Here is a 19,014-nt window from a genome sequence, read left to right on the forward strand (position 1 = left end):
GGTGTTCACTGAGTCTGCCCCCTGAGTGTGTCCCTTATGGATCTGAGGAGTTGTAATCTGGGTCCCATTCTGATCCCTGGATACACTGGCTCTTGGATTTCCAAGGAGGTGCTAATTTAGCCTCTGCCTGAGGCCACCCAGCAGGAGTTACAGAGAGATCTGCAGATTCTTCTTCTTTGTTTGGGTTTTGGAGGTACCCAGATGAGGCCCAGCTGTGAAGCAATGTAAGCTGCTAAGGAGCCCTGGGCCTTCTTTTGGATGTTCTGGGTCTCACTGACTCAGTTGCAGTTTGTTAGGTAAGTTTAGAAGTCAAAGGAGCAGGCCATTTATATGCAAAAGCCTCTGTGCTCAGCTTGGATGGGGCTGAGTCTCAGAGCAGAGTAATCAGCAATGGCTTCTTTGGTTGGGATCTCAGGGCAGAGCAAACAGTAATGGCTTCCCATCTGTCCTGTCCTCAGAAGCCCCTGGGTTTCAGTGTCCCACAGTAATCCTGCAAGCACCTCTGAGAGAAAGCCGCCCTGGAGTTTTGCCCACTGCCAGACAGTCCAGTTTCTCCCTGAATAAGTCTGGGTTTCCAGAGTCTCGCCCGGAACTGGAGTTCAAAGCAGTTGGGAGTTTGTGTCTCCCTTCCTCTTGAAAAAGCCAGCCGCGTACTCACTTGCTAGCTCTTACGCGCGCCTCTTTACCTCTGCCTTCTGCAGCTTCTGTAAGTCTCACTGTGCTTTTCGCTTTCCTTCTAGTTGTAGAATTTCCACTCAGCCATTCTTCCTGTGGTTTTGGATGATGTCCGTTTTGTCTTTTAGTTGTAGTTTTGAAATTGTTGTGCGAGGCAGCAGTTTAGGTGTTTACTTATGCCGCCTTCTTGGTTTCTCCTCACCTTATTTTTTTTTAAGATTTTAAAAAATTGATTTTTAGAGAGGAGGGAGAGGCTGTGAGAAACATCAATGGGCTACCTCCTGCACACCCCAGATTGAACCTAAAACCTGGGCAAGTGCCCCCAGCAATGGAACTGGCAATCTTTTGGTGCATGGGACAGTGTGCAACCAACTGATCCATGCCATCCAGAGCTGGAGCTTTATTTTATTTTATTTTTTCATTGATTTTTAGAGAAAGTGGAAGGGGGTAGAAAGGGAGGGGGGGAGAGGGAGTGGGGCAAAGAGAGAGAGAGGGGGAAACATTGATGTGAGAGAGACACATTGATAATTGCCTCCTGAGAGCGTCCCAATTTGGGGGTTGGAGAATGAACTGTAACCCAAATACATGCCCTTGACAGTGAATCTAACCTGCAAACCTTTGGTGCTCAAGCCACTGATTCCAGATGGCCAAGATTGGAGCCTTATTTTAAAAGATGTGTTACTTACTCTGGCAGGGTAGCTCAGTTGGTTAGAGAAGCGGTTGCCAACTGATAGTCCATAAGGTCCAAAAGGTTGGCGACCGCTAGTTTAAGGAAACTTTTGGAGCAGCAGTTGCCAACCCGCGGTCAGCAGACCACTGTAGTCTGTGAGGTCTGAAAGGTTGGTGATCGCTGTGTTAGAGCACTATATTAATACACCATGGTTTTGTGGGTTCAATCCCCAATCAGAGCACATATAAGAGGCAAACAATGTATGCATAAATAAGTGGAACAACAAACTGATCTTTCTCTCTCCCACTCATTCCCTCCCCCCCCCTCTCAAAACCAATTTAAAAATCAATCCTCAAATGAGGACATTTTCCTCATTAATCTCTAGAGATTAAATAGTGGCAAGAATACCACTTAGCCCTAGCCGGTTTGGCTCAGTGTTTGGTACATAAGCCTATGGACTGCAGGGTCAAGGACACATACCTCGTTGCAAGTTTGATCCCTGGCCCTGGTTGGGGCATGTGCAGGAGGCACCCCCCCCACAGGGGACGTGCCCGCAACCAAGGTACATGCCCTTGACCGGAAACGAACCTGTGACCCTTGAGTTTGCAGGCGGACACTCTATTCACTGAGCCAAACCAGTTTCGGCAAGTTGAATCATATTTTTAGAAGGGGAACCAAAATTACCATCAAAGCTTAGAAAGCTGACCATATTCATTTAACCACAAGCCAAACATTGAGCTTGAAAGGAAGCCATACTTAATTGTTTTGTATCGTATGTATTTCATACTTTAGTAAGATGGTTCCTAGCATCCTCTAAAACTGACAAATGACTTTTTGTTTTTTGTTTTTAATTTCCCAATGTTGCTACAAACTCTTAGAAATATTTTATGTGTAATTCTGTTATAGTTATCTTCATTGATGTTTACTAGCACATTGTCCCATCTTTGGTCCATATAGCAGTTTATTCCAGTTGATTCCTGAGTCCCTTTGACATGACCCTAGTGTAGTCCTTGGTTCTTTTACATTCTTTATGATATACATGTTCTAAGTGCGTATTGTACATTTCTTGTCCTAGACCTGAAGCCATCTAAGAGTTCTGGTTCCTTGCTTTGGAGAGTGGTATGAAATATCACAATTTGAATAGTAAGTGGTGCTTGCATGGCTGCTAGATAGTCATTGTTTCTAGGCCTTTTTTTCCCTCTCCTCCCCTCCAGCTTTACTGACACATAATTAACCAATAAAATTGTAAGATATTTAAAATCTACGTCATGATAATTTGATATAGACATAGATTATGAAAGGATTTCTCCCACCTGGCTAATTTAACTTATCACCTCACATAGTTATATTTTTTTTGTGTGAAAACATTTAAGTTCCATTCAGCAAATTTCAATGATATATAATACAGTATTATCAACTATAGTTATCATGTTTTATACATTTAGGCCTTTTCATTGGATATAGCTAGGGTATTGATACATGATACAATATGATAAAATACAAATTGGTTTCAAACTAATATTTTCAGTTTAAATACAGAACTACAGATTTTTTCCCCTTAACTTTGTTCGTCTGACATCAGAATTTCTTTTGAACCATGCCAGAAATCTCAGTTCTCAATGACAAATAGAATTAATGACTTCCTTTATGCCACATTACACAAACAACAGTCTCAGGATAATAATTTCAAACTACCATCAGCAGTAAAGTAGTTGAAAAAAGTTTCAGGTTTTTTTTTCCTCTCATTTTTATCCTAAGGATAAATCCCTTTAAGAGGATATAATCAGCATTGGCTGGTGATTCTCAGTGGTTAGAGTGTCGGTCCAAACACTGAAGGGTTTCAGGTTGGTTCCCAGTCAAGAGCATGTTCCTGGGATGCAGGCTGGATCCCACACCCCAGCATGTGCAGGAGGCAACTAATCATTTCCTCTCTCCCACTTTCTCTAAAAATAAGTGGAGCCCTGGCTGGTTTGGCTCAGTGGATAGAGCGTTGGCCTGCGGACTGAAGGTTCCCTGGTTTGATTCCCATCCAGGGCACATGCCAATGTTGCAGGCTTGATCCCCAGTAGGCGGCGTGCGGGAGGCAGCTGATTGATGGTTTTCTCTCATCATTAATGTTTCTCTCTCTCTCTCCCTTCCTCTCTGAAATCAATAAAATACACACACACACTGAGTGGCCAGATTATTATGATCTCTGAACACATAATAACCTGGCCACTCATTGTATATCCTATATAATAAAAGGCTAATATGCAAATTGTCCCCTCGACCAGGAGTTCGACCAGCAGGCAGGCCGGCCAACTGCCCATGTCTCTTCCCTTGGCCAGGCTGACCAGACCCCACCCATGCATGAATTCATGCACCAGGCGTGCCTTGATTATTCTGCATTCAGAGATCATAATAATCTGTCCACTCAGTGTACATATATTAAAAATAAATGGAAAAAATACCCTTGGGTGCGGATTAACAACAATAAGAAAAAAGATATAAAAATTTCAATTACTACAAATAAATTAAAAAAGAAGAACATACAATTAGCCTTGTCAGGTGTGGCTCAGTTGTTTGAGCCCCAGTACACCAAAAGGTTGCAGGTTGGATTCTAGGTCAGGGCACATGCTGAGCTCTGATAGGGGGCATGCAGGAGGCAGTTGATCAATGTTATGCTCTCATATCAATCCCTTCTCCTCTCTCTAAATATCAATAAAAATGGGAAAAAAAGAATATACAATCAAATGACTGTGCTTTTAAGTCACTTTTAGAATGTTTCCTTTCTGGTTAAGCCACTAGTTTGAATTAGCTGAGGGTCCGTAATTAATTTTACATTTAATTTTGATGAATTCTCTTTTTAAAATTTAACTTAATTTTATCACTGTGTAAATTATTTACATAGTTTCTAAAATCTACAAATCAAAGTAATCCTAATAAAATAATAATATTCAAATTGAACATTATTCCAACATACAAGATGGTTGCCCCCATATGGACACAAGATAGCCACCAAATGGCCAGCAGGGGAGGGCAGTTGGGATGGACCAGGTCTACAAGGGGGAGCAGTTGTGGGCGATCAGGCCAGCAGGGGAGGGCAGTTGGGAGGAACCAGGCCTGAAAGGGAGGGCAGTTGGGGGCGATCAGGCCAGCAGAGGAGGGAAGTTGGGGGCAAACAGGCTGTCAGGGGAGCAGTTAGACCTCAATCAGGCTGGCATGGGAGTGGTTAGGAGGTGATCAGGCTGGTAGGCAGAAGCGGTTAGGGGCAACCAGGAAGGCAGGCAGGCGAGCAGTTGGGTGCCAGCAGTCCTGGATTGTGAGAGCGATGACTGACTGCCCCTTTAGACGCGATACTACCAAGCAGTTGGACATCCCTCGAGGGGTCCCAGATTGGAGAAGGTGCAGGCTGGGCTGAGGGACACCCCCCCCTCCATGCATGAATTTCGTGCACTGGGCCTCTAGTGTTTAAAGAATTTTATTCACGTTTGTTCCAACTAACCCCCTCATCCATTTTATATAATAAAAGCATAGTATATATAGGGAATATGCAAATTGACCATCATGTCATCACAAAGATGGCGGTGCCCATAGCCACAAGATGGGGCACCCAGTCCCCTCAGCCCTGCTGGAGTTCCCAGTTTTTTCACAGAAAATGGGTTGCCTCAAAAGTTGGTTAAGCTTCTTAGGACAAAAAGCATTCAAAATCTTTGAAAAGGGTGTTCCAATATTTGTAAAAGTTTAGACTAGACGATTCAAGGTTATTTCCACTACAACCTCTATGATATTAACATTACGAATTCACATTGTACCAGCTGTATTGTATGTAAGCAGATATTTAAAGGAATGGCCATTATTATTAAAACAACTCATAAAATCACAGTTTGTATGTCAAGAACATTCTGTGTGATTTTCCTAATGGCTGGAGTTTATGCCCTTAAACCAGCAGTTGGACATCCCCTGAGGGGTCCCAGATTGGAGAGAGTGCAGACTGGGCTGAGGGACACTCACCTCCCCCATGCACAAATTTTGGGCACTAGGCCGCTAGTATGTAATAAAAAGTTTTGCCTTGGTTAGTTTGCTTAGTGGTTACAGTGCCAGACTGTGCATTGAAGGCTCCATGTCTAGTCAAGGGCACATACCGCAGTTGAGGTTTTGCTTCCTGCCCCTATTCTGGGAGTGTAAGACGCAACCAATCAATGTGTCTTGCATGTCTCTCTCACATCAATGTCTCTCTCCCTTTCTCTCCTCCACGCTTCCTTCTCACTGTTTTCTCTCTTCCCGCTCTTTTTGCTCTCTCAGAAAACGAATGGAAAAAAATGTCCTTGGGTGAGGATTAATAATAACAAAAATGTTGGTTTACTCCTTAAAAAATATAAGCATATATATTTCTATCTTTCTCCCTTTCTAGTGAAATAAAAGTGTTCTATAAACATTTTTTTCCATCTTGTTTTTCTTCACCTTAGCAGTACTCTGGGGATCATGGTGTAGTGTTAATAAAGATATTCCTCAACAATCCTTATTATAGTAGTCCCTACAGGAGATACTCTCCAAGATCTCTCCAGATGATATCCCAAACTGTTTCTGTCTCATCATTAATATTTTTTCCTATATTACTTTCATATCTATGACATTTAATTTAGAAAATAGTTAATAATAATAAGATATTAACAACAATAACTAATAAAATAGAACAATTTAACAATTTACTATTATAAAAGTTATGGCAACATGGCTTCTATTCATGTCTTCCATGAAAAATTTAACGCTTTTTCCATCTTAACACATTATATCATGTAATGGCTATAAATTTTATAGTTTGAGGTGCTGTGACAAAACTAACATAAATTTCATTTTCCTTCACAATTTCACAGATAGAAAATTCATTCTTACTTAGATCTTAGCAGCCTCAGCATACAGTTGTTTATTAAGTCAAGAATTTTTACTTTTTCACTTAAAGGAAGCACTTTTCGGCTTCTCTTTTGTATATCTGAATTGCGAACATCACTATTGCTCTTTGGGACCATTAAGTAAAATAAGGGTTACTTGAACACTAGCAGTTAGTTAGACTCTGTTTCATTTTTTCCCCCCTATTGATTCTTGGCCTTTGAAAAGGGAATTCCAATATTTATAAAAGTTCGGACTAGACAATTCATTTTTAGATTATATAAATTAATGCTATCTAACACTTTGTGATATACTAGTAAGTTGTTATCACCCACCCTCATCGCCAAAGACAAGTTTATTACTCATCTTTAAACGTCACTCTGAGCTTTGCTTTGAACTTTGTGTATCACCTTACTCTGAGTTATATGAGTTTGGGAAGAACCAGTGGGTAGAGAATTGAGTAATAAGATTCACAGTAGTTTTTATGGAGATCAGAGACTTTATCATAATGGATAACAAGGAGGTTATATTTCCAGTGGTGATTAATGTAAACAGGAATATAAGGTTGAATGGATTTAGCCCATGTCATTATTAATGGGTGTTGGCGATTTTGTTTGTTTGTTATGGTTTGTTAAGTAGAACCTCAGGATGTCATCAGATGGTGAGCTAAGGTTCAACAAAAGACTGAAGGGAAATGAAACATAGAAGTTTATCACTGACTGACAGGTCCAGGAGGAGGTACACAGTATGCCTTGAGGATACTCATGAAGAAGCCAATGCAGGGGTGCACAGAGAGTGAGCACCAGGACCTGGAGCAGATGCCTTTATTGGAGTCTGTGGGTGGAGTGCTTTGGGGTTCCTAGGCTAAGGCTGGATTGGTCAGTTCAAACCAAAGAGAGTGTTTTTTGTTTTTTTTTTATAATCTCTAATGGGGATGAGGACTTACTTACAGGGAAATAAAGGGGAAGGAGGTGGGAGGCAGGGGATACTTTATCACAAGGGGTTTTGGGTGAGTCATATCAATATACATACATATATATATATATATATATATATATATATATGTATATATAGTGATTCTTGAAGGCTATTATCTAGGCAGGGCATGTGCTTTTTTAGAGGAGCTAGTGTCAGTTCAAGAGCCCTTCAGGCCAGTTACCACGGCAGTGACATTATGGAATAGTTTAAATTTTCAGTAAAGGTTGGGGAGCTTGGCAGACTTAAGGTTCTAAAGATGTAATGCGATAAATTTATGGTTCAGGAGCTTTAAGCAACTTAGCACCACCTGTTATTGTGTGCCTTTGATGTTAATTTCTTGGTGGTTCCTTTAGTGGACCTCAGCGGACGGGCTGCTCAGGAGGAAGTAGTTTACATCTGGCTGATAGGGATTTCTGCCATGGCTTTATAAGTGTCAGACAGTCTATCATCAGAATGGTCCAGTTTTTTATTTTTATTTTTTATTCAATTGGGTTTTTTAAGTTTGACTTTCTATAGAATATGTGTTTAATGAATATTAACACAAGTAAATATTGGTTGTTTTTGTTCTTATTTCAGGCTACAGACAAGAGAAAAGCGTTAGAAGAGACCAAAGCCTATACAACCCAATCCCTAGCTAGTGTTGCTTATCAAATAAATGCATTGGCCAACAATGTACTCCAATTGCTGGACATCCAAGCCTCTCAGCTTCGGAGAATGGAGTCTTCCATCAATCATATCTCACAGGTAATGGCTTATAAGTAGCTTTAAGCAACAGCAGCATATATCAAAGGAGTAGATAGCCTGGATATATGGATTCCTTACTCATTTTTTTACTGACTGACTATAGTTATTATCACTTTCAGCTTTAGCTTTGAGGTCAGTAAACATCTCTTCCTTTTTTATTTATTTATTTATTTATTTAACGCTTTTTCTCTGGGTGGTAAAATATACACAACATAAAATTTTATCATTTCAACCATTTTGAAGTGTATAGTTCATTGGCATTAGGTATAGTCACATTGTTGTGCAATCATCACCACTTACCCTATTTCTCTTATAAGATCTTTTTTGAAGTAAAGTAAATTGCACACAAAGCATACAATTTTATCAAATTTGATTATACATTATCTATGAGACCATCAGTACATTCAAGATAATGAACATCCTCTCCAAATTTCTTCATATCTTCATACTCCTTTGCTATCCCTCTTCATTTTCCATAGCCTGTCCTCAGGCTTTCTGTCACTATGGATTAGTTTACATTTTCTGAAATTTTATATAAATGAAATCAGATGTTATATATTATTTGTTTGTCAGGCTACTTTCAATCAGCATTATTATTTGGATATTCATTCATGTTGTATATAAAAATAGTTCACTCCTTTGTATTGCTGAGTACTATTCCATTGTTCCACATTTTCTTTATCCATTTATGGGTCTTTTTTGGAATATATATATATATATATATATATATATATATATATATATATATATATTTTTTTTTTTTTTAAATTTGTGCTTGTGCCATGCACTTCTAAAAAAATTTATATTTTTATTGACTTCAGAGAGGAAGGGCAAGAGAGAGAAAGAGATCCAGATGAGAGAGAATCATCAATCAGTTGCCTCTTGCATGCCCCCCACGGGGAATGGAGCACGCAACCGGGGCATATGTCCTTGACCTGAATCGAACCTGGGACCCTTTAGTCCACAGGCTGACTCTCTATCTACTGAGCCAAACTAGCTAGGGTAAGTATATATTTTTATTGACTTCAGAGAGGAAGGAAAAGGGAGAGAGAGATAGAAACATCAATGATGAAAGAAAATCATCAATCAGCTGCATCCTGCAAGCCCCCTACTACTGGGGATGGCCCACCACTGGGGACTGTGTTGTGCCTGGGAATTGAGCCATGACCTCCCGGTTTTTAATTCAATGCTTAACCACTGAGTGACACAAGCTGGGCTGTTTACATGTTGATGGACATCTGGATTGTTTTCAGGTTTTGTCTATTACAAATAAAACTGAATATTTGTGTACAAGTCTTTATATGGTCATGTGTTTTTATTTCTCTTTGGTAAATTAGCTTCCTCTGAGTGGAATGGCTAGGTCACATGGTACATGTTTAACATTACAACCAAATTTATAGCCAAATTGTTTTCCAAAACGATTATACCATTTTACCTTCCCATCAACACTAATGAGTTTTAATTGCTTCTTGTTCTCACCAATGCTTGCTGTGGTCAGTTTTTAAAATTTTATCCATTTCAATAGATATGTAGTAGTGTCTTATTGTGGTTTTAATATCTTTTCATGTGTTTTCTGTAGGTTTCAGTATTTAAGCCTTGCATTTCTTTGTCAGATTTATTCCAAAATATGTCATATTTTTTTTATGCTACTTGGTATTTATTTTAAGTCTTGATTTTTTTCTTCCTTATATATACAGAAATACAGTTGGTATTTGATAAATTTTGTGTGTTTGTTAAAGTCACTTACTAGTTATAGTATTTATTATATAGATTCCATTGGATTTTCTATGTAGAATATCATGTTTATAAATAAAAAGTTTTATTTTTTCCTTTTCTATTTTTCTTGCTTTTTACTTTTATTTATTTTTGCCTTATTGCACTAGTTTGAAGCTTCAAGACAATGTTGAAATAGGAGTAGTGAAAATGGTTATTGTTACCTTGTTGCTGTTTTATTAGAAAGCTTTCAGTCTTTTACATAATTGTAGTCTATGTTTTTCAGAAATATGTTGTATGAAGTTGTTTTCTAGTGCTAGTTTGCTGAGAGTTCTTACCAGAAATGGGTAATGGATTTTATAAAAAACTTTTTCTTTGTTGAAATGATCATGTTTATATTTTTTGTCTGTTATATGATGAATTAAATTTTTTTTTCCTTTTAAATGTTAAACTGGCCTTGCTTTCCTGGGATAAATTACTTGACTGTGATGTATTATCTGGTTCAGAGATTTTTAGACTTACTTTACTAAAATTTTGTTAAAAATTTTGTTTCTATGCTCCTGAGATTTATTGGTCTAGTTTCCTTGTAATATCTGCTTTTGGTGTCAGTATCTTCAATTTTATTAAAAAAACACATATGTGTAGAATTGATATTTGTTCTTCTTTCAACGTTTGGCAGAATTTATCAGTGAAGCAAGCCATCTGGAGCTGGAGTTTTCTTGGTAGGGAGGTTTTGAACTATGTATTTAATTACTTTAATAGATATAAGGCTTTTCTGCTTATCTGTTTCATATTAATGGATCTTTGTATTTTTCCAATATTATTTGGCCCTTTCCCCTAAGTTGCGATTTATTTGCATAAAGCTATTAATAACATTCTCTTCTCCTTTTGAAAAATATAGAAGCTAGCTGAAACCGGTTTGGCTCAGTGGATAGAGCATCAGCCTGTGGACTGAAAGGTCCCAGGTTCGATTCAGGTCAAGGACATATGCCTGACAGTCTGGCCTCTCCCTGACTGGGTCCGTCTATCAGAGCAATAGGGTGGTTCTGTTTTCCTCCCAAACAAGAAAGCCAGCGCGTATTAGCTGTCTGCCCTCTCTGCGTGCCTTGAGTAAGCCAGCAGCGAACTCGGGCGGCTGCCTTTTTTCATGCACAAATCTCCGCACCTTTACAGTTCTGGAGGCTCAGTGTGCCTTCTCTCTCCTTCCCGGATAGTAGAGCCCCCTCTCAGCCAGCCATCCGGCACTTCAAGGCGATGTTTCCCCTGTTTTCCAGCTCTAAAAATTGTTGTGGTAGGCTGCATTCAGGTGTCTACCTATGCCACCATCTTGGTTTCTCTAAATTCAGTTTTAAAAATATAGTAATCTTGCCTATTATTTATTTGTATGGTCATGCCATTTGTATGGACTTACATATTTTATATTTATTTGAATAATTAATCTAGTGCAGGGACCAGTAAATTATGATTGTGTGGGCTAAATACGACCCCTACTTTTTTTTTTTTTTTTTTAACAAAATAAAGTTTTATTGGATTATGGCAGCATTCCTTTGTTTACATAGCGCTATTGCTGCTTTTACCACTAGAGTGATACAGTTTAGTAATGACAGATGGTCTTTACATATGGCCTGAAAGCCTAAAATATTTACTCTTTGGCTCTGTGCAAAACAAGTTTGCCAACCCTTCATGTAGTGTTATGCAAACATTTATTTCAAAAAAATTAAGTGTTCTTGGGATTTGATACCAACTTCTCCAACTACTTCTAGTAAATGACTTTTTTTTTTGAGATAATTTTTCTGGAAGTTGATTTGCTGACAGTTCTGAAGAAGCCAGAAATTGTGAGGAATTGGGCTTGTATAGATTACATAATGATAGAAATTGTGCAAGTTTATATGTATTATATGTTTGCCACCCATGTCAAGTCTCCTCCCATTACCATTTATCATTCATTTTATATATTCAGCAGGTAGAGGTTAGCTTGGGTAAGAAATGATGATAGAAGCACTCCTAGAGGTTTTGGTATTTTGACACCAGCTGGTACACTGCAGTACTATTCTGACACTAACCACTTGGAATCAAGACTGCCCTTACCTCAGAGGCCAGTGGCGAACTGGATCTTCCTTCTACCCCCAATTTTGACCTTCTGACCACTAATCCCACACCCATCAAGTTTGATAATTTAATAGAATGACTCAAAGAATTCAAGAAAACATTGTCCTTAATGATTACTGTTTCATTTTAAAGGATACAGATCAGGACCAGCCAAATGAAGAAACACATAGGGTGAAGTCAGGGATGGTCCTGAACAGAGTTTTTGTCCTCCTTTCTGTGAAATCAGGGTACATTACCACCTCTCCCCTCTTACACCCTCCCCAGCACCAACCAGGAAGCTCCACTAAACTTTGGTGTCCAGAGTTTTTATCAGATGTAGAGATTTTTTATCATTTCATTGGCCACATTCAACTCAATCTTGCCTGGCTGCGTAGCTCAATTGGTTGTAGTGTCTTTCCAATATGCCAAGGTTGTGGTTTCTATCCCTGATCAGGGCTCATTACAGCAGGAAGCTTGCGGAGTTTTACATCTGGGGGTGGGGGGGTGGGGGGGTGGGGTGGGGTGAGGGTAAGAGATCAATCGAAGGACTTGTATGCATGCATATAAGCATAACTAATGGACACAAGACACTGAGAGTATAGGGTAAGGGTATGTGCAGGGGTGGGGGGGGAAAGGGGGAGAGCCCAGGGGAAGGTCATTGGGGAAAAAAATGAGACACATGTACTACTATTTGTAATACTTTAAAGAATAAAATAAAATTTAAAAGTTCACAAAAAAAACAACAACACACACAAAAAAAAACCACCAACACCACCCCCCCCCCCCCCCCAGCCGAAAACCAATTTGGCTCAGTGGATAGAGTGTTGGCCTGCGGACAGAAAGGTTCCAGATTCGATTCTGGTCAAGGGCATGTACCTTGGTTGCGGGCACATCCCCAGTGGGGGTGTGCAGGAGTCAGCTGATAGATGTTTCTCTCTCATCGATGTTTCTATCTCTTTATCCCTCTCTCTTCCTCTCTGTAAAATTCAATAAACCCAGACCGGTTTGGCTCAGTGGATAGAGCGTTGGCCTCCGGACTGAAAGGTCCCAGGTTCCATTCCGGTCAAGGGCATGTACCTTGGTTGCGGGTACATCCCTGGTGGAGGTGATGCAAGAGGCAGCTGATCGATGATTCTCTCTCATCCATGTTTCTAGCTCTCTATCCCTCTCTCTTCCTCTCTGTAAAAAATCAATAAAATATATTAAAAAAAACTCAATAAAATATATTAAAAAAAACAAAACAAAAACAAAACACCCAAAATGCAAAAATCAACTGGTGAATGCATCACTAAGTGAAACAACAATTCCCTATTTCTCTCTCCCTTCCTCTCTCTAAAATCAATACTACTACTATCCTACCTAATAAAAGAATAATATGCAAATTAACCATCACTCCTCTACACCCACAAGCCACATCCACAAGCCATGCCCACCAGCCAGTCAGAGCGAGTATGCAAATAAACGCAACAAAGATGGCTATAGCCACAGAGAGCAGGAAGGAGCCTTGCGTTTCCCTGGCAACAGAGGAAGCCAAGCTTTCCACCTGCCCTTGCCGGTGTAAGCCTCCACTCAATACTAGGAAAGTTTCAATTATAGAAGGTAAACAAATCCAAACAGAAATGGCTGCCGCCAGGGAGTAAGTAGGAGGCTTGGTTCCGCTCCCGGCTACAAAGTTTCAATTTTAGAAGATAAATAAATTCCAGATACCAGGGCCTCTGCTTGGGTCTCTAGGAGGCGTGGCTGGCCTCCAAACCACCACAGGCCCCTCACTCGGGCTGCCCCATGTCCCAAGGGAACCCCCACTCTGATCCAGGACACTCTTCAGGGCAAACCAGCTGGCCCCACCCATGCATCAGGCCTCTATCCTATCCAAGGAAAATTTCCCCATCAAATTTCTTAAAAGTATTACTCCTTTGGGAATGCTGTGTCATAAATTAGAATTGAAAATAGGTGCAATCACCATGCTACTGAGAAATCTTAATAGTAAATGTGTTCTTTGTAATGTACTAGATTTATTATCAAAAGATTGTGACCTCACATAATCTAAGCTGAAGTATTAACAATTTGCAGAGGAGAGGTGGTTCTGATTCCACGAATTGATTTGTTCCCATTGGACACTGGCCTCAGTTTTAGAAGAAATTTAATCAATCTATCAGTCATTATTTTTATCAATATTTTTGTTGTGTTTCTATCATATATTTTATTATATATTTTATTATATATTTAATGATAAAATATATGATATAATTATAAATATATTTTAAAATTCAGTGTTTTTAAATATATTTTATTGATTTTTTACAGAGAGGAAGGGAGAGGGATAGAGAGTTAGAAACATCAATGAGAGAGAAACATTGATCAGCTGCCTCCTGCACACTGGGGATGTGCCTGCAACCAAGGTACATGCCCTTGACTGGAATCAGATCTGGAACCTTTTATGCTCTATCCACTGAGCCAAACCAGTTAGGGCTATTTTTGTTATGTCTTGTAGTGTTATTTTTTATTTATTAATCAGTTTATATATTATTTTCATATACATTTTACTAATTTTCTTTAATCTCTGACACATATAATAAAAGGCTAATATGCAAATTGACCGCATGGTGGAACGACTGGTCCCTATGAGACGCTATGACCGCCAGCTCAACACAAGAGCTTCTCCATGATAGTCAATGCACTTTCACAGGTGGAGCACCACTCAGTCAGAAGCCTGGCTCATGGCTGGCAAGGGTAATGGCATTGGCAGGAGTGCTAATGATGTGCCTAAGTCTATAGTTGGACATCCCCTGAGAACTCCCAGACTGCGACCCTTCCTCTCTCCCCCCAGTGCATGAATGTCATGCACCAGGCCTCTAGTCTATTATAGAGAAAGGGCGAATAGTGATATTAAAATATTACTTCTAATTAATTTCTTTTCAATTTGCATGAATTCATGCACCAGGCCACTAATAAGGTATATAATTAAAGCTATTATTTCATTTTGTTTTTTTCTGCATGCAAGACTTTTAAAAAGCCTTTATACATATTAACTCATTTAATCCTCATAATAACATTGTGAGGTTGATCTAATTTTTTGTTTGTTTTAAAATTTCATCTGTTTTGTAAGAAAAATTAGGGAATAGGTGGCTTAAGTAACTTGCCCAAGGTCATACAGTTAGTAAATGGTAGGTAGTCTTTTAAATCTGCAGTCTGGTTCCTGAGCCATTATAATACCTGACATTTCTATAGAATTTAAAATATAGGATTAAAAAAAAATGTTTTAAATTAATTTTTAGAAGAGAGAGGAAGGGAGAGTGAGAGAAAGAGAAACATTGATTGCCTGCTTCCTGCATACTCGTCAGTTGTGATCTGAGCATGTGTCCTGACTGGAAATCGAATTATAACCTTGTGGCTTACTGGTTGACGCTCAACCATGAGGTACTGAGGCCAGGCTATGTTTTTAATAAGAAAGAGACAGCCAAAATCGGTTGGCTCAGTGGATAGAGTGGCGGCCTGCGGACTGAAAGATCCCAGGTTCAATTCCAGTCAAGGGCATGTACCTTGGTTGTGGGCACATCCCCAGTAAGAGGTATGCAAGAGGCAGCTGATAGATGATTCTCTCTCATCGATGTTTCTATCCCTCTCTCTTCCTCTCTGTAAAAAAATCAATAAAATATATTTTAAAAAAAGAGAGACACACACATGAAATATTAAAATAAAAATTATTACTAGAAAGGAATAGTAGGTTGGGGAATAAGTACAAATTCATGAACTGATATTTAAAAGATAAATTGTGATTTAATGTTTTCTTAAAACTCCATACATATTTACCTTAGATCATAGTTTGCATAAAAATGGTTATACTTAAATTAAGCACATTTTTTTTTTATGCATGTATAGTTATGTGGAGTATTCTTAATATTCTTAAGAAAGAGGCGACTTAAAAGTGTCATTGGCTGTTACTAAAACATTTTATATGGGTCAACCTTTTAGTTACATATCCAATTTTTCCCAGTATTAAATATATATTTCAGAATATATACACTGATGCCAGTGTTTTATATTATGTTTTCCACCGAGATCTTATTTTGTAGCTAATCTTTTCTAAATAGAACTATTTTATAGTGTTTATATAGGTCATTCTGAATCAAGTTAACTTCACAGTTGATTGGGACCTTGTTTCAAGCTTATTGAACAAAGCTCTGTAATTGCTCATTTGGGCTTGGGGCCATTTCCAGAGCCTGGTCCAAATGAGCACCAACAAAGATTGTCTCTTTCTTGGGTAAAGGCTTTCTCTGTTTTGCTTGTCTCAGAGCTCTTACACTCTTTCTACTTGTTTCATACTACTCTCCTTTTTCTATTCAGGTCAGAAGTGTTTCAGTTTTTATTCTGTAGTTCTTATTTTAGCAAACATTTATTGTGTTTTTAAACTCACATACAAGGTTCTTTGCTTGAAACCTATAATTCCCTCTTTGAGGGAAGAGCATTTGTGAGGCTAGTTACCCTTCCAATATGATACAGAAAATATGTGCAATATTAAATAGTTTTGCCATGTCATAGTTCTTTCTTGCCTGCTTTTTTTTTGTTTTTTGATAATTAAGAAAGGATTTTTCTGGAAGATCTTTAAAAGAAGAATGCCCTAATACCCCACCCCCAAATTGGTAAGGGAAAAGTAAGAGAACATAATTGAAATAACATTTTGATACAATAGTTTTAAATAACCATATCTTAAAAGATAACTTGAAAATGTTATCTTTTTATGAGATTCGTCTGTTTATTTTAACACTAGAGGCCTGGTGCATGAAGATTCATGCACTGGAGGGGAGGGGTCCCTCAGCTCGGCCTGCCTCCTCTCATAGTCCAGGAGCTCTCAGAGGCAGGAGGCTACCCAGCTATCAGGGGAAGGTGACGCCCCCATCACATCTCTGCTGCTGACATTGCTGGCAGTGCAAGCCTCTGCTGGCTCTGGTTACCTGAGCCTCGGGCGGCCCTGGGCAGCTGGGCAGCTGCCATCCATGGCTTGCCTGCACCTCAGGCCAACCCTGGGCAGTCATATTATCTTTCTCTCTCTCTCTTTTAAAAAAAATAAATAAATATTTTATTGATTTTTTACAGAGAGGAGGAGAGGGATAGAGAGCTAGAAACGTCAATGAGAGAGAAACATCGACCAGCTGCCTCTTGCACACCCCCTGCCGGGGATGTGTCCACAACCAATGTACATGCCCTTGACTGGAATTGAACCTGGGACCTTTCAGTCCGCAGATCGACGCTCTACCACTGAGCCAAACCGGTTTCAGCCATATTATCTCTCTATATGATTTAACTTTTTATTTTAACATTTGTTTTAAAAACATACATTTCTTTCTAAATGGAATAACTTGGAATATTTTAATTATTCCTTTAGTACCTTATTCAGTTTCTAATTTCATATTGTAAATGGCTGCTTGGTCTTTAAAAAGAAATTGTGAGATTGTTTTTCAATTTTATTAGTCCAGTGTCCGGCAAATTCATTAGTCAACAGAGCCAAATATCAATAGTACAATGATTGAAATTTCTTTTGAGAGCCACATTTTTTAAACTTAAACTTCTTCTAACGCCATTTCTTCAAAATAGACTCACCCAGGCCTTGGTATTTTTTGGAAGAGCCCCACTCTAAGGGCCAAAAAGTTGTTTGTAGCTTGTGAGATGCAGTTTGCTAACCACACAGCCTTAGTCTGAGAGAGAGAGAGAGAGAGAGAGAGAGAGAGAGAGAGAGAGAGAGAGAGAGGGAGAGAGAGAGAGAAAGAGAGGGAGGGAGAGAGAGGGAGGGAGAGAGAGAGGGAGGGAGGGAGGGAAGGGGAGAGAGAGAGAGAGAGAGAGAGAGAGAGAGAGGGAGAAATTGTTGCTTCACTTATTTATGCATTCATTGGTTGCTTTTTGTATGGGCCTGACTGGGGATCAAACCTGTAATCTTGGCATATCAGAATGCTGTAACCAACTGAGCTTTCTGGCAAGGGTTGTCTTTAGTAACTTCTTTTAAAAAAACTTAATTGTTCAGAGTCTCCCTTCTTCCCACCCTCATTGTCTCCCTCCCTCTACCCGGTTCTCACCCCTCCCCAGGACTTCAGCAACCTATAGTGATTACTTCCTCACCGCTTCCCCAAAATTTATTACTGTTCCATGTTTCCATGCCTCTGATTCTATTTTATAAAAATGTTTTTATTGATTTCAGAGAGGAAGGGATAAGGGGAGAGAGAGAGAGAGAGAGAGAGAGAGAGAGAGAGAGAGAGAGAGAGAGAAAGAGAAAGAAAGAGAGAGAGAAATATTAATGATGATACAGAGAATCATTGATCACCTGCCTCCGGCATATATCCCACTGGGTTTTGAGCCTGCAACCTGGGCATGTGCCCTTGACCGGAATTGAACCTGGGACTCGTCAATCCACAGGTTGACGCTGTTTGTTGGGCCAAACCAGCTATGGTTGGTTCTATTTTGTTCAACAGTTTATTTTGTTCATTAGGTTTCTTAATTTGTTTGTTTGTTTATTTTAAAAAATATATTTTATTGATTTTTTTTTTTACAGAGAGGAAGAGAGAGGGATAGAGAATTAGAAACATCGATGAGATGCTGAAACCGGTTTGGCTCAGTGGATAACGCATCAGCCTGCGGACTGAAGGGTCCCAGGTTTGATTTCGGTCAAGGGCATGTACCTTGGTTGCGGGCACATCCCCAGTAGGGGGTGTGCAAGAGGCAGCTGATCAATGGTTCTCTGTCATCAATGTTTCTAACTATTCCTCTCTCTTCCTTGCTGTAAAAAATCAATTTTATATATATATATATATATATATATATATATATATATATATATATATATATATATATTTATATATACACATACACCACACCGTATTTTTTGGACCATAAGACGCACCAGTTTTTAGAGAAGGGAAATGAAGAAAAAAAGATTCTGAAACAAATAGTGTCCTAAAATATTTTATGTGCATTAAAACCCAACATCACAGTCATAAACACATGTAATCAACCTGTAAAGTAAACAGCAGCATTTAGAACCATTTAGAACCATTATTAACAAATACAGTCAGCAAAAGACAAAATGTACTGTAAAACACAATAACAAGAGACTTCAGTAATAAATTAGAATAAAGTTGAAGATTTATGGTAAAGGTTCTGCTGAGATCTACAGTATGCCTACCCAGTAGTCAAGCACGGCAACAGAGGGCGGAGAGGAATGATTGGGGGAATAGACGCGACATTCTTCCGGGCACGGAGTACGGGCCAGCAAGGGGTACAGGCGATGA

General features: G+C 39.1%; 1 protein-coding gene across 8 annotated transcripts in view; it reads left to right on the top strand.

Moving 5' to 3' along the window:
* The window catches only part of ABI1 (abl interactor 1), a 97,236-nt gene that overhangs the window by 29,800 nt on the left and 48,422 nt on the right, over nucleotides 1-19,014 (top strand). For all 8 annotated transcript variants that reach the window (XM_084870317.1, XM_084870319.1, XM_084870316.1 and 5 more), the window contains exon 2: nucleotides 7,769-7,936. In XM_084870317.1, the coding sequence (XP_084726443.1) occupies nucleotides 7,769-7,936 (168 nt within the window). The remainder of the gene's footprint in view (nucleotides 1-7,768; nucleotides 7,937-19,014) is intronic.

The sequence above is a fragment of the Pipistrellus hanaki genome (genome assembly GCF_964339955.1).
Source record: "Pipistrellus hanaki genome assembly, chromosome: 1".
Taxonomy (NCBI): domain Eukaryota; kingdom Metazoa; phylum Chordata; class Mammalia; order Chiroptera; family Vespertilionidae; genus Pipistrellus; species Pipistrellus hanaki.